This window comes from Pezoporus wallicus, unplaced genomic scaffold, assembly GCF_028554395.1.
Source record: "Pezoporus wallicus isolate ANWC-B61680 ecotype Strahan unplaced genomic scaffold, APGP_CSIRO_Pwel_v1 contig_3058, whole genome shotgun sequence".
In the NCBI taxonomy this organism is placed as follows: domain Eukaryota; kingdom Metazoa; phylum Chordata; class Aves; order Psittaciformes; family Psittacidae; genus Pezoporus; species Pezoporus wallicus.
In genome coordinates, this window is record NW_026641153.1 from 4,228,862 (window position 1) to 4,244,038 (window position 15,177).

The following is a 15,177-nucleotide window of genomic DNA, read 5'->3' on the forward strand; positions in this document are numbered from 1 at the left end:
CAGTTCAGGAATATGCTACTAGTGATGGAGGATACCCAACATCTACTTAGCAACAGGGCTGCAAAACATCAAGTTCTGAGATATCATCCCTGGACTCAGGCTCAAAGGCTATTTACAAACTGTATATTACTCTTATGCACAAGGAATAGGAAACCATCTCTGTGGACCAAGGGTATATGGACATTTAAAGATAGAACTACAAGTGTCATCTTGAACATGTGTGTATGTATGTAAGCAGAAAATATGTGTGGAAATGACTTACTGGGAAGAAAGACATCTGGGTTAAATGTTCTTTTCACTTAGTTAATCATAGGAAAGTGTCATTCAGAAGAATTCTGTGTATTAAGCTTTACTGAAGAAAGTGTTTTGTTCAAAAGAGATATGCATATATCAAATGTGAGAACAAGAGTTCCTGTCTGAGCTGAAAAATCCACCATTTACCCTGTTATTTACGCAAGCTGCTGTCAGTTCATTTTTTACACACTCACATAGTATTTTCCAATCTATGATGAATGCTAAACAAGACAAGGGTTATTCCTTGACATGTCAGAGTAGTGAGGAAATTAAATTACCTCTTTGTGAGTTCCAAGTTCAATGTATCCACAAAGAGGGTGAAATGCTCCTGTGCCACAGACGTAAACGTGGGTTCGGTTGTAGGGCTGAAGAACCCTGATAAAATTGGCACATTCTGTCTATTGGGAAAAGAAAGAGAAAGGTTAATTTTCATGTTTCTTCTTCTCTTTCACTTTATACATGGTACTAGGTTATTGCCATAGTATCACTGTATTTAAACTCCAAACTACTGTAGCAGAGACTGTTTACTAAACAGTTCAAAGTTGTGACGGGTACAATTTTGCAGTGGCTATCTACCAGGCAGTTCATCAATCAGACTTGCAAGCCTAATTCTGCTATAATGCTTACATTATGTGTAATGTGAAGCTATGTGGTTACAGCACAATGTGGATGATATCTGCTCAGCCTGTGTTGTAGAAAACAACCCCTGTCAACAACTAAGCAGAGGTTGGAGGGACACTGCATTAGTCTGGCTACCAATCCTCCTGCCTTTGCTCCCAATTCAAAGTTCTTCACAAGCTTTAACACCAGAGATTACATGATAGAAATCATTGTGGTGAACTGAAGGGCTTCAGAATACTTCTAAGGGTATATTTTGTGTTTAAGTGAACTTTCTTTGCACCAACCACAACCTATTCACTTTTATTTAGGCATTTCTGGGTCCTACAGGATGCTCTGGTCAGTCTTGGCTCTAACTGGTTTTGGTCTTTGATGGCAAGTAGCACAAGGGGCTGCTGCATGCTTGTGCTATGTGGACTAGCTTGCTACAGCCTTTCACAAAATCAAACAAAAGCATAAACATATAAAAAAGGTACTTTGGAGGGAATACATGAGAGCTGTTCATATGTCGAAGCTACCACCCTACACCTAAGTGAGAGGGAAGCTGCAGAGACAGTGTAGGAAGCAAAAAGGATATATTTACTATCTATGTCCAAAACAAACATTCCTCTCTCTGGTCCCTCTCCTTTTGTCTTAGTATAAAAGTAGGTCAGCACAAATCCTCCATACAGACCACTACCAGAATTTTCCCAGTGCTCAGCAGAGGTGTTGTTTAGGTTTTGTCTGCTGTAAAGATAAGGGTAGCAATAAGTTAGGATAAAAAGATGAAATTCCTCAGGCAGGGAGCTGAGAGAGTGTTTTGAGCTGGAGTCCACCTTTGTAACAGACAAGTTGGATAGATCCAGGAAGATTTGTGGAGAGAAAAGGAAGAAATTTTGTTATAGAGCCAAGAAATGTTTACATTTATAGTGGTCTCAGGACACATGATGTGATCTGTGGTATGTAAAAGAGATATGAAAGTTTTATTCTATATATGAATACACCTTAAATACACATCTTACTTACTAATGATCTGTGGTTCCAGGGAAAAGCTAATGAGTCTGAGATTTTGGTTTAACCTTAACTGCAGCTGTCTGCAAATTAAGTTAATTTGTACTCTGCTCTGCTACCCTGTTTCATTAATGAATTATAATGAAGTTACATTCAGGATATTCACAAGAAAAAAAGCAGTTTGATGGGAAAGAAAGGATTTCAGGGGAGCATCTCCTGGGATATATTTCAGAGGAAAGTCCATGTTCTCTCAGCTGCATTTATTACATACAAGGATGGCTTAACACAATTGTTGCTTGCAATACTGAACATTTTTTTCTTGAAGCATTGATATTTACAGAAAAAAATAGAAATGTAACTATTTTTTTAATTAAAACACATAGTTCATTAGTTCAGAAAAAAGTGTAAAACGGTTTACTAACCCATTTTGCTCACCTAGACACAAATATACAGATATACAATACTTTCAGCAATAATACTTACATGGCCATCTTTCCCAGCTAATTTGCATAATTCTACCTTTTCTTTTGCTGCAGGCCAGTAAATCTGTAAGACAGTTAAAATAAGACAAAGATTATGAATATTATAAATTATCCTGTGAATGTAGTGTAACTATTTCCTTGAACGAACAGAAAAAAATCAGATTTATGCATGTTGAAGGAATTTTTATGTTTCAGAATGATTATGACTTCAAATACAAGGTTCCATTACAAGAAGTGAAGAGGCTTTAAATCAAAGCCCCTGTTCTTCATACACTTCTTCATTGGTTATATGCACTTTTTAAAATAATTTAGTTGATTTGGCTAGCACACCTTGTCATCACTATGAACTGTGTGTTTTTCTCAAAGATATGATGAACCAAATCATCTTGAAACTAAACTGACAGCAAAACAAGGCAAATTACATTTGTGATTAATCCGGTCCAGTAAACTTGGCAAAGCTGTTATGAAAAAATACTTAGCTGTTACTGCCAATTTTCAAATGAAAAGTTTTGCTCAGAAAACTAAAGATAGTTTACAGGAAACTTGTAGAACAAAAAGTACATTTGACTGAAAACAATAACGCACGATTTAAAAATGTCACCCATTAACACTAACTGAGTTTACTAAGAAAAATACAAGTTTAGAAGAGGACCATGTACTTTAGATAATTGTTAGCATATATTATTACTACTTCTCTTTCTCCTTTCATCTGCACTGCAAAATCCTATAAACTAGGTTTTGGTATAGAGCCAGATGACTAATTACTATCAGTTACTGGAACTCCAGTGATGTTAGTGAAGGAATATCAATGAAGAACAGCTCCAGTTCTGGCTCACTGATTTCAATTAAACAGTCAGAATTGGATATTATTGAGTATATGTTTATTCTATTAAATTCAAAATAGAAGCTAAAGTCTTCTAGAATCACTACACTAAAAATGTATCTTTTTTCCTTCTTATTTTGTCAAGGCAAAGCTATAGCCATTTCTCATGACTAACAACAACAACAAATCACACAAACTTTTGAGCAAATATTGATTACTGCCTCAACTTCCAGAAACTAGAATGTAGATTACTAGTAGTCACAGATGATTATGAGTAGTTGAGTCTCAAATCACACTTCATAGAATCACAGATAATCTTAAATAGTGAAACATATGGGAATAAAGAATTTTTAATATAACACTAATAAAAATCATGATTAAGGAAGAACGCACAACTCAACCACCTGCAAAAGGAGTTAACTGCTGCAATATTCCCTTTCTTTCACCCAGCTATTGGCACTTTGTAGGATGTGGCTTGCCACATTTGCAGGCTCAGTCCCATACTGGTAAGAAAAGCAAAAGAATGCCTTGTGTCAAATAGCTTTAACACTGTCCAAAATCTACAGTCAGCATTCCTCCCTCAATTTGGAAACATCTTTTTATTTCACAAATTCTTCTACTTCTCTTCCCAGTGAAAATGGACATATTTGCTTTCTGCAAGGAAATTAATTTCCTCTCAAGTGAATTTACAGTTACCTTTCTGATTAGGAGCTCTTATTACAGATAATGTATTTTAAGTTACTTAAACCTTAACCCTTTATAAAAATATTTACTTAAAGTCAGAGATAAGGCAATAGAACAACATCTCAGCACCAGAGCGTAAATTTACTTTCCCAGAGCATTTTCTCAGAATGATGTCATGATAGCACCCAGGTACAAAAACACAATTTGAAATTAGCTATGCCAGTGGGTCTGGATTACACAGCGCACCATGCCAGAAAAGAACGGAGGAAAGCATTGGGAGGCCTGCATCACAAAGAGCTGAAGGTAGCATCAGGGAACTAATCTGTTTTTTGCCTGAGCAAAGTGGGATGAGTCTCACTTTTAGTACTGACACTTGTAGCCTGATGCAAGTACCACTGTGTTAAGGAGGAGCTCAGTCTGGTGAAAAAAAATATGATGAAAAGGAAAAGCTGAAGAAATATAAGATCAGGGATCTCCAAGTACATTTGGCCAGGAGATCTGATCTTCAGTCCTTTTGTACATAAACTTTATGCCCAACTCTGCTCAAGATTCCTGTATCAGTAACAGAGAAGCCTAGAGATCTGTGAGGGCTTTTTGAGATTTCTGGCCAAAGTTTAGGTATGCAGTTAGGTAGACAAGATATCCGTCTGCAGGCTTTTGAAAATGCCCAGCTCTCCTTGCCAGCTACACAGAATAGGACCTTTGCTTTGGGAGGCCCAGTTGCATTTGAAGAGATGTGCTTGAAGGCATACTGGTAGTAGTAGTGATTTGTGTTATACCTTAGTTACTAAACTGTTCTTATCTCAATGAAGTTTTACCTGACTGGGTTTAAACCACGACAGAGGCCCAGTTGCATTTGAAGAGATGTGCTTTGATTGATGGACTCAACTTTACCCTCAATTGTTCTACAGATTCCTTCATGGGAAACAGAGTTTGTCAAACAAGGCTGCTATACACACTCCCTTTTCTATGATAATTGCTCAAAGTAAATTATTTAGAAAAATATCAGTTGTTTTACTTTCTGGTTACTCAACATCCTCAGGGTTTAGCATTATACAAGGTCACATTAGACAATGAAAAGTGAAGCTAAGTGGTCCAACTTCAAAACTGATTTGCAAGTATGTGTGGGGGAGTTACAGTGATATTTATTTGCCTTACATATAAGAAATAAGAGGTTCCAAAAAACTGTCAGTTCCAAATTGTAATAGTCAAGAAAATTGCATAATAAATAATGAGCCAATATGCTAAGCAAGGAAGCATAAATTCAATGTTTTATTACATCGCATGCTGGGTAACAGTGCCACAGGTCGAGTTCCCTCAAACACTGCCACACAAGTAACTTTACACATTTAAAACAGTCTCACTGAGCTTTCACATGCATAAGATTATTTACATACATCCGTATTGACCTTTTTGAGGGGGTGAAATAAAGTCTAGTATTATATTGTACTCAGATGAGTTAGTTTCACAACATGCAAAAAGTAAGATTAGATGCTCTCATAGTTTCTTGCATAATTAAAATCTCTGAGGTGGTAAATTGTTTGATGCTTTCAGATTGGTCAGGGTTTTTGTTGTTTGGGCTTTTCTTCAGTTTACATGCTGAATTCACAATGGTACCATCCTGTTTAAGAGTCTTTTTCCTGAACTCCTCAAGAAGTAAAACCTCAAATAAAACAAACAAGCAAACAAAACTCAAAACCAGTGCATAATCATGATAACAAGACCACTGATGTGTAAAATTACAATAATTCCATGTCACAAACAGCACAAATTATATATGTATTTCATGGTTATATCTATATTCGAAACATCTGGAGAAATCTTCGAATAGAAGGTGGAGTCACTGAATTTAAGGCAAGTATGCAACCAACTGAAATACAGAAAATATATACTTAAATAGGATTATTTTCTTCTCTTAATCTTTAGTTTATTTTCCTTGCAAAATATCCATATCAAAATTCCAAAGGTCGGCAACTGTCATAATTTTATCTTCATAGCTCAATTAAAAAAAAAAAAAAACAAAACCAAAACAATCATACCATTACTTTTTAAATGAGTCTACAAATATTTTCTTAAATTTAGCATCAGGAAAGAAATTAAAATCTCTTAATAAAGACAAATTAATAAGTTCTCTGCCAGGAGAGTGAATGAAAACCTCCCCAGAGTACAAAATTAAGTAGTACATAACAGTAGGACAGATAAGGTGTCACTTTAAAGGATAGCTGGAAATTGATTTCTGATTAAAACAAAACATTAAGAACTACAAAGGTCCTTTTCAGATCAGGAGCAGAGTAATTTCTAAAAGTAACATTTTTTCTTTCTCCAAATATGGAAAGAAAGAGGAAAGGAAACATTTTTAAAAATAATATTATTTACATACATAAATTGATACATAGATACTATAGGTATATCATTATATGTATGTATAAATAATAGCTGGACTCACTTATAAGAGTTTCATTTCAGCTGCCATCTGTCATGAATTCACAATCATAGATTCATAGAATAGTTAGAGCTGGAAAGAACTTTAAGATCATCCAGTTCCAACCCCCCCGCCATGGGCAGGGACACCTCCCACTAAACCATCTCACCCAAGGCTCTGTCCAACCTGACCTTGAACACTGCCAGGGATGGAGCATTCACAACTTCCCTGGGCAACCCATTCTAGTGCCTCATCACCCTTATGTAAAGAACTTCTTCCTTATATCCAATCTGAACTTCCCCTGTTCAAGTTTTAACCCGTTACCCCTTGTCCTATCACTACAGTCCCTAATGAAGAGTCCCTCCCCAGCACCCTTATAGCCCCCCTTCAGATACCAGAAGGCTGCTATGAGGTCTCCATGCAGCCTTCTCTTCTCCAGTCTGAACAGCCCCAACTTTCTCAGCCTAAATATCCTAACAATACCTGTTACAGGTGAGTATTTTACTCATCTTTCTGTATCTATCCTTTTCTATCCAACTTTGTTTCTAAGCTAACACTTAAACCCATAAATCCTTAGAAATGATGCCTCGAGAATAAAACAGTGAATTCTGATTCCAAAGAAAATATTTATGAAAGTATAGCTTTCCCAATAATTTATTACTAATGAAGATACTAAATCTGAGATGATGCAGGACTTCACCAAAGGAGTGGAAAATACTATATATCGTCAGACTACAAAAGAGGAGGAACACTAGATACCCAAGCAAATTTCAGGCCTATCGGTCCTGTTTTATCTATTTGCAAAGATTTAAAATTAATTTTTAGTTAGGGAATGAACAACAAGTTTCCTATGAAAATGCAATATGGTACAAAAGACAATATAACTTGCTAAAAAGCAATATTGTATTTTTCTTTAGTAACATAGCTGAATTGCATACTACATTAATGTGGTAGAGCTTCTCTCCATCACAGCTCCTGTTAAGTATTTATCAAGTTGCCATAAGGAAATTGATTTTCATAGCTGGCAAAAATAAGCAGTGTTACAAGAAAAAATGGTTTGATAAGAACTTGCAACAGGAAGTTGCTAATGAAGGTCCTCAAGAAATAGTCAGAGCTCATCCTATTTTGTATAACCTTCAGGAGCCTTGGCAAAACCCCAGCACTCTGCAAGAACACATGCAGGTGACACAAAGGTGGGAAGCATCAGTAATACAAATGAAGACTGGTAATATTAAGCAGGAAGAATCAAAGGGCTTTGAAGACCAGACTTATAAACAGTCAGAGGAAATGCGTATAAACTGGTCATAAATAAATATAGATTGTAGTTTGCAACAATAAATATGAAACATCAGAGTAACAAAGTTCTGGTCTATAGCAGCAACATAGCTAAAGAAGTTGTGAGAAGTCTCCCACAAGGCCCCTTGCAGCAAATCTGGATCAGGTTACAAATGGAATAACTGCTACATGAGGTAGTTGCTGGTGATAGCAGTGAGTGAGACCAATTGATCAATGTGACACCTTCCAGTTTCTTGTCCCCAGGAGAGTCACACTCATGCCAGCAGTAAGCACTTGAGTGTCCCATTGAGGTCGATGGCTTTCAGCAGCCCTTTGGGCTTCACTGGAGTCTCTCACGTGCCTGATGCTGCACACGTGCTCCAGCACTTCGCTATCAGTACAGTCTCTGGTACGAGAAATTCCAGAGAGTTTCTTTAGTGGAACATGTAGCACCAGCAGGATGTGTCCCTATCTGGAGTGAAGGATATCAGCTGATCAGCATGCCTCATAACACTTACTCTCTGAATTTGAGTCCTGTGAAGAAAGGAATTGCTTCCTTCTCACTTTGAAGGAATAAGAGGTGCTAGAAGCACTTAGGGAAAATATACTGACCTAAACCAGCCGCTTGATGCAGCAAGAGAAAGGCTGCTTTCATCCCTTGTTTTATTCTATGAACCAGCTATTTGTTATATTGATGCTTGAGGGAAAGCATGCAATAAAATTATGGCTTCCTAGGCATCAAAATATCTTGTTAAGGCTTTGTGACTCAGGTAGACCATAATTCAGAAGCTTAAGCTCGTTGGTATGAGTGAATTCCCCATATGACAGTCCCAACTCCAGCTTCCAAAGAACAAAGCCAGAGAGATCTGTAAACCCATTGTCACACTGGCATATGCAATATACTCCCCCTGGGAATCTGTCCTCCATGAGAAACTACTCCCATGTGGAAAAATAAAAAAGGATTCATGACTTAGCTCAATTGTGACCATAAAGTGGGTACAGGAAAGAGGGCAACATGATCCAAGAACACTAAAGTAAAACAGGAGACAGCCTAATCCCAGTTTTGCTATTGCCCTACTATATGTGACAGTCAGGCCTCAATTTTCCCACCAGTAAAATGACAATAATGTTTTTTTTTTTTTTTAAACTGAAGAACTTAGTAATTCACAGCTGAAAAATGAAGAGCAGAGAAAACCAGTAGGATCAAGGAGCACTGAGAAAAGACACAACAGTGATCCAGTAAGACAGTCATGCTGCTGCATAAGACAATATCACAAATGTCACACCCCAGTACCATAAGAGTGGGTGTTGGTGGATCGCTGCCTGAGAACTAAGACATTTGTCACTTCTGTATACTGACCCCAGGTCACTTCACTGAAAATTACGGCAAACACCAGAAATACATTGAATTTCCCAACAAGCCCTGGAAAGAATTTAATGCTTTTTTAGTATTATTTTGCTGAAAACAAAGAGTATTTTAATTCTGAAAATTAGCTGATTTTAGCATACCATGCATGCATACCAGTTGCTCTCTAAATGCCTCACATCTGTTGCATTCATGTCTGTGGTATTGGGAAGTCCACAGCCTGGAGAACTGAACAGATTGTTCTCACATACAAAACCTAAGAGGAAGGTTACCCAAAGCAGTTCGTGTAACTGGCTCTCACTGTACTTACTGTATGCTGGAATTCAGTATTTTAGAGTCACCAGCAAAGGAAGTGAATATATCTGAGATCCTTATCTGCATTTCTCCCTGTACTTGAAGCCTAACCAGGCTGTCTTTAGAGCTAGATTTTTTCACCTAGCTTTCTTAACGCTTTTGTCATGGTTTAGCTAACTCTTAGAAATATTTAGAAATCCCTAAAAGCCAGGAACGTACTCTTAAGTCCCTTTTATATCTGCCACAGAACTTCCTTCTTTCAACAGGTATTCCTACACCTGATGTACTAATTCCCATACCTGAAATACATATCCAGAGAAAAAACTGACCAGAATTTCCAAGTACACTTATTTCACAGTAGCAATAAATTGGATCTCTGAAAGATATAATTTGATATTGCATGGGGGGCAGAGGGAAGAGAGGATAGGAGGATCGTTTCAGAGTGATTTACAACACTGCAGGAAGTGCCAGTGTATGGGATTATTTTCACATTGCTGTCAAACTAAGTAAAATGCACTGGAATTCAGAGGGAATTAACAGTTTTGTATTTGAATGACAGATTCACAGACTTTTAGTAGCTTAAACTTGGTAGGTGGCTGTTAAGAGTGAAGCTTATTGGAACCAAATGGGCTTTTTATATTGCATGGGACAAAGCAAGATCTCCACATGCCGCTGTTCTCCTCTTCAACTGTGATCCACTTTCCAACACAAAATAAGTAGTACTCAGATGCTTCCACTACTTACAGGTTCTCCGAAAAGCACATTTTCATGTGTGTGTTATGAACATATGTGAAAGCTTAAAGAAAATGGACCAGATGCTGATTTCATTTACACTGGATTAAATTTTGAAAGGCTCCAGTGTTTTTACACTTCATTTGCCACAATGAAACCACAGCAGACTCAACTACTGTCTGTTTCTCCTGAAACGGAACTGTGCACCAGGATTTTTAGAGTAAATGGCATTGCTTCTGACATGTTTATCACTTCAGACTGAAGACAAATACTACCTTTGAAAAAGTCAAAGCCAAATATGAGCAAATATTTTCAGAGAGCAGGATACTGGCAATTCTTTATAGCTGAACATATGGGTAAAATACAAAAATGACAGCGGATGTTTATGGAAACAATTTATGGCAACAATACAATAGGAAATAACAGAGACACACTCTTCCACCTAGGACTGCTGTCATTCTGCTTTCTTCACATCTTGCCTCTGTTTGTTGCTTTGTGTCTGTAAACACTGCTGAAAAGCTTCCACCTTGTCTACACAGGTGCCTAAATTTAAGTCTGTCAAACAATTTTACAGACTCCAAAAGGTTTTCAGAGGTTCAATACAAGAGTTAAATAGCTCAGTGGTAGAAGCCCTCATAGGGCTAGCAAAGCACAAAGTTATCACCTCTCTCTCTAGAAGTCCTTAACCTGAAGCACCATTACAGCTGCTTCATACACTCTGAGTGCCCCCTGCTAAAGATTCTGGGGCAGGACACTAAACTGTATGGATACCTAGTAAAATCAGTAATTTTATTGTAAATGATGGATAAGATGATACCTATTTCTAATAATTCTGGCAGGTGAATACTTTAATAGGTGGAAATGAGTGTCATAACAACTGCAACATCAGTTAAAGTTTGTTTCAAAACTAGAGCGATCAGTATGCATTTACACCTGGGAAATAATTCCCCACGTACAGAAGGTCAAACCACGCCCCTGACAAACCCCACTTTGATAAGTTTCTTAGAACTTCTACTCAAAGAGACTGAGAATAAACCAATGTGATTCCAATTGGACTCATGACCAGCTTTCTCCAGTTGTACTGGGTTTATTCTAGACTTGCCCAGTTACCATGCCCCACTTGGTTTCTGTGTGACTCTTTGGCCTTCAGTGACATTTCCTGGTGAGCCTTTTTCTTCCTGACAAGTCAGGAAAGTTTCATCTTCAGACAGTCTACAGCTTTGCTGACTGGCAGAAAGTTAAGTCCTTTGACTTAAAGAATAAGCAGCCCATATTTGTTTAGGGAGTACCAAGCTTGGTATTATTGTGTTTCAAGGTTTCAGTAAGTACCTCAGACTCTCTATGTATTCCTTGATGACAAAAAACAAAGGCTTCCTTCAGTACAGGGCTAAATTCCCACTGGGTTCATTCCTAATTGAGACCATGCTTACACAGACTGACAGGAGGTTTCCCAGAGCAATGAAGGTAAAACTCAATCCCTTTATCTCAAGGCTGCTGTTCTACATAAATATGCATATGTATTTGTATATATGCTCCCCTTCCTGCAGAGATAGTAGTGCTGACATATAACCCCACTTGGACTATTGCACTGAAGTTAGAAAAGTGCAAAATTTCTTTGCAGCTATTTCAAAAACATTTACCCAGCTGATATATATATATACACATATGTGGCTTTTGCTGTGGATTTTGCTGTGAAATACAGATAAAGATCAATACAAGAGACCATTCAAGGATGCTGCAAGGCAACTGCACCTGGAAATGCCAAAAAATAGTAGCAACTACAAACTAAGGATGCTCCAAGCAATGATAATTTGTGACCCTGCGCCAGTACACAGAGGGGCAGATGAAAACAACTTGTCCCAAAGCTGCTACTGGGGCTCTGGCATGTTTATCTATTTGGCCCACATGTAGCTGTGTCTTTTAGCACTGACAGCTCCTGCAGGTTGGCAGGTTTTCAAAAACTTGTCAGCCCTCGATAGCATTCCTATTCCTGCAGAGATGGGTGGGTCACGCTGCAGATTACACAGTGATAATAGTGATGACATATAACCCCATGTGCACTGTTAGCAAGCACAGGACTTAGAGAGTGCAGCATTTCTTTGCAGCTATTTCTTAAGTGTTTACCCAGCTGACAAGATTCTGTACTTAGTTTACAGAGTAAAATAACAAAGGCTTTAAGCAAACTCACAAGAAAATTCTGTGTATCAAAGTAATGTTCCCAGCAGTATCCCAGAACTTAGGATTCCTATGGAATTTCTTCTCCTGCTTTTCAGCCTCTGATGCTGTTCAAGATGTTTGCTTTACACTGCACTTCTACTGGTTATGGCATAGCTGTCTTCAGATTTGTTTTCCACATTTCCAATGCCTTGATAAATGTAGGTTGCTGCTCTTTCCTACTTTCTTTTGCTGAACATCTTTATTTTACTCATATGAAGGAAACACAAATCTTTCAGTTTACAAATAGCTTCCAACACTTGTCAGGCATCTAAGGATCTTCAAGAAAAGCCTATGGCATTTGATAGTCCCATTCCTGCAATAGGAGCTAAAGGCTTCTGTTCAGGACAGCTCCACAGAAATTATATCCTTGTTACAGAGGGATGATTATCCTTCACTAAGCTTTAGATATTTGCAGAGTGCAACCATTTTAGCTTTCTGCATTTGCCTTTTGTTCTGGAGAATTTTCCTATTATACTATGCTACTTACTGTTCTTTTATAACGAGATTTGCAAGCACTGGAAATTGGATGGATTTTTTCAAGCTGCCAGCTAATGAAAGTTTCAACCAATTACAAAATAAATTGAATAAAAAAATACAATGATTTAAGAAATTGGAACTCCAGGAGAACTACTGATTTATTTCATCAGGAAAAATATACCAGGAAATAAAGCCATAACTTAATATATGTAAGTTAAATTAACTAATTTAGGTAAATAATTAGGTTGCAAAAAGGAAGTTATTAAATTATATAGATATGTATACATTGGAGAAGGGAGCAGGATACAGTGCTTTGGATGTTCTTTGAATACTATTCCAGAAATGTCTCAAAACATCAGACTCTCCAGTATAATCTTGCCAAATAATTACATTCACAAATGAGGATTTTCTGACAGTAACTGGTTGGCTTTTTGAGGTATTGTGGTTCCTAATATAACAAATATCTGAAAGTGAGACTTTTTATAAAGTAATCTGAACCAGCATATAGCATTCTACAGTTAATGTTCAGTTTTGTTTTAAAGAAACCCCCAAACTAAGCACAATCCTGTATTCTAATTTCAAAGCTCTTACCACTCTCTTAAACTCTCAACTTGATCTCTTTTAACCCTCCTTCCTCAAAGACATTAAAAACATCACCTATAGGTAGAAATTTAACATTTTAATCAATTACTTCTTATTTTAGTGGCTGTGCACGAACAGATTTCTTTTCCAGACAACTCTTACTCCAGAGTACAAAGGACACACTTCAGACCCTTGTAGTCCCAACATGTGTGGTTTCCTCGCACCAGGAAAGCCTGGAAGCGAGCTGCCTGGCCTGGCGCCAACCCAAACCACAGTCAGTCTAAACACAGCACCGGCAAACACTACTTTCTGACACTTCCCTGCTACTGAAGAGTATCCTTTAACATTGAAACCTCGTCAGGGACTGAGATTTATAACGCAACCTCCTTCATCTCATCTCTTCCCTCCATGGACAAGTTTCTACCATCACAGCACAGAAAAATGTTTGTGTGGTATCATCTCATGCTACCTGGCTTTTACCTAAGAGGAAAAGTTTACAGTTGCTGAATGCTCATGGAGATCTTGGAAATCAGCACACCAGGATGCGTTGCAGAGCTTTTCAGTCAGTTTTAGCTGTTTAAATACCCCTTTTCCTCAATGTTTTGTCTGAAAAGTTAAAGATTACATGAATGGTTAAACTAAGAAGCAGAAGTATTTGAACCTGCAGACAATAATTTCTTTAGTCCAGATATGCTACTGGTTATGGATTTTATTCCCTTCTTTCAGGTTACCACAAATGTGTAGGCATACATTCTCCAATCAGCTTACCAAATGCAAGCTTTCATTTCAATGTGAAGTGAGTTTTTGCTCCACAATATCTATATTAAGTGGCACTGTCTGATTGCCACCATCTAATTCTCCTGGCTCAGTCTGTGTTCCACTCTTTTTGGAAAGCACAACGTCCATAATGATCGGTGGTGGTTTGGCTAAAAGGAAAATGTTACCAGCTTGGACAGAGGGGCAGATCACATAGGGTGTTACCACCTCCAGGAATCTCTAAACCTATCAAGCCCTGCTGAACATAACAGGAGGTGACAGCACTCAGTAACTCTCAGGAGGTAAGCAGCATCCCACAGAAACAGAAATCTGCTTTTCACACACACATGCAAGATTTGTTTCCTACAGAAAGCCTATGCCAGAAATCAATCTGCAGCCTGAAAATCTGCAATATGAATAATGCTGTTACTAATGCAACTTCCTGAGGAGGTGCTGGGTTTTGAGCAAACTACTGAGATGGCAGATGCAAGGGAAATGTTTGATAAAGCATCCCAGGGAAGAAATTTCCTGAAAGTGGCATACGGAGCATTGCAGAAGTCAAAAAAAAGAAATAAGATATTCAGCCTGGTACTTCATCCCTTCTTTACAGGAACAGCAAGTGTTTGGCTCAGACATGTGGGGCAAAACATTCTGTTGTCACACTTGCTAAGACCCTGTGCTGCAGTTGCATTAAGCCAGGGTCAGTTACCTCTTCAGAGCGGACAGCAGAACACAGTAATTTAAAACCTCCTTCTGCTACTTAAAGAAAATACCTCAAACACAGCTGAGAATTCAAATTTTCTTCAGTAACTAGCCTGTCTAGAACAAACAGGAAAGCAGTTTTCATATGTGTGTTCCTGTACAAACATCTGTTTTTTACACAGAGCAGTCAATTATGCTTACAAAAGCTCCAGTTTATCATGTCTGCTAGAAATCCTGAACGCTAAATTGCCAGCCTATTATCTGCAGTTAACATGCTGTCACAGGGCATGGGCAAGGGAATACAGCAGACCCCAATGGAAGCTTCTCCTATCACTAGTAATTCTAGATATTAATACAAATGTTAATATTAAAATTGTGCCTAACATTTTTACTATAATTTAAACCATCCAAATTGTCTCTGCTCTGTTTAATATCACAGTAAAGTAATCCCAGTGATGCCAAG

At 37.8% G+C, this 15,177-nt stretch overlaps 1 protein-coding gene across 3 annotated transcripts in view; it reads right to left on the minus strand.

The window, feature by feature from the left end:
• Positions 1-15,177, minus strand: part of SEMA3D (semaphorin 3D) — a 138,117-nt gene that overhangs the window by 62,576 nt on the left and 60,364 nt on the right. For all 3 annotated transcript variants that reach the window (XM_057422513.1, XM_057422515.1, XM_057422512.1), the window contains exons 4-5: positions 2,386-2,448; positions 573-692 (exon numbers count right to left, since the gene is read on the minus strand). In XM_057422513.1, the coding sequence (XP_057278496.1) occupies positions 573-692; positions 2,386-2,448 (183 nt within the window). The remainder of the gene's footprint in view (positions 1-572; positions 693-2,385; positions 2,449-15,177) is intronic.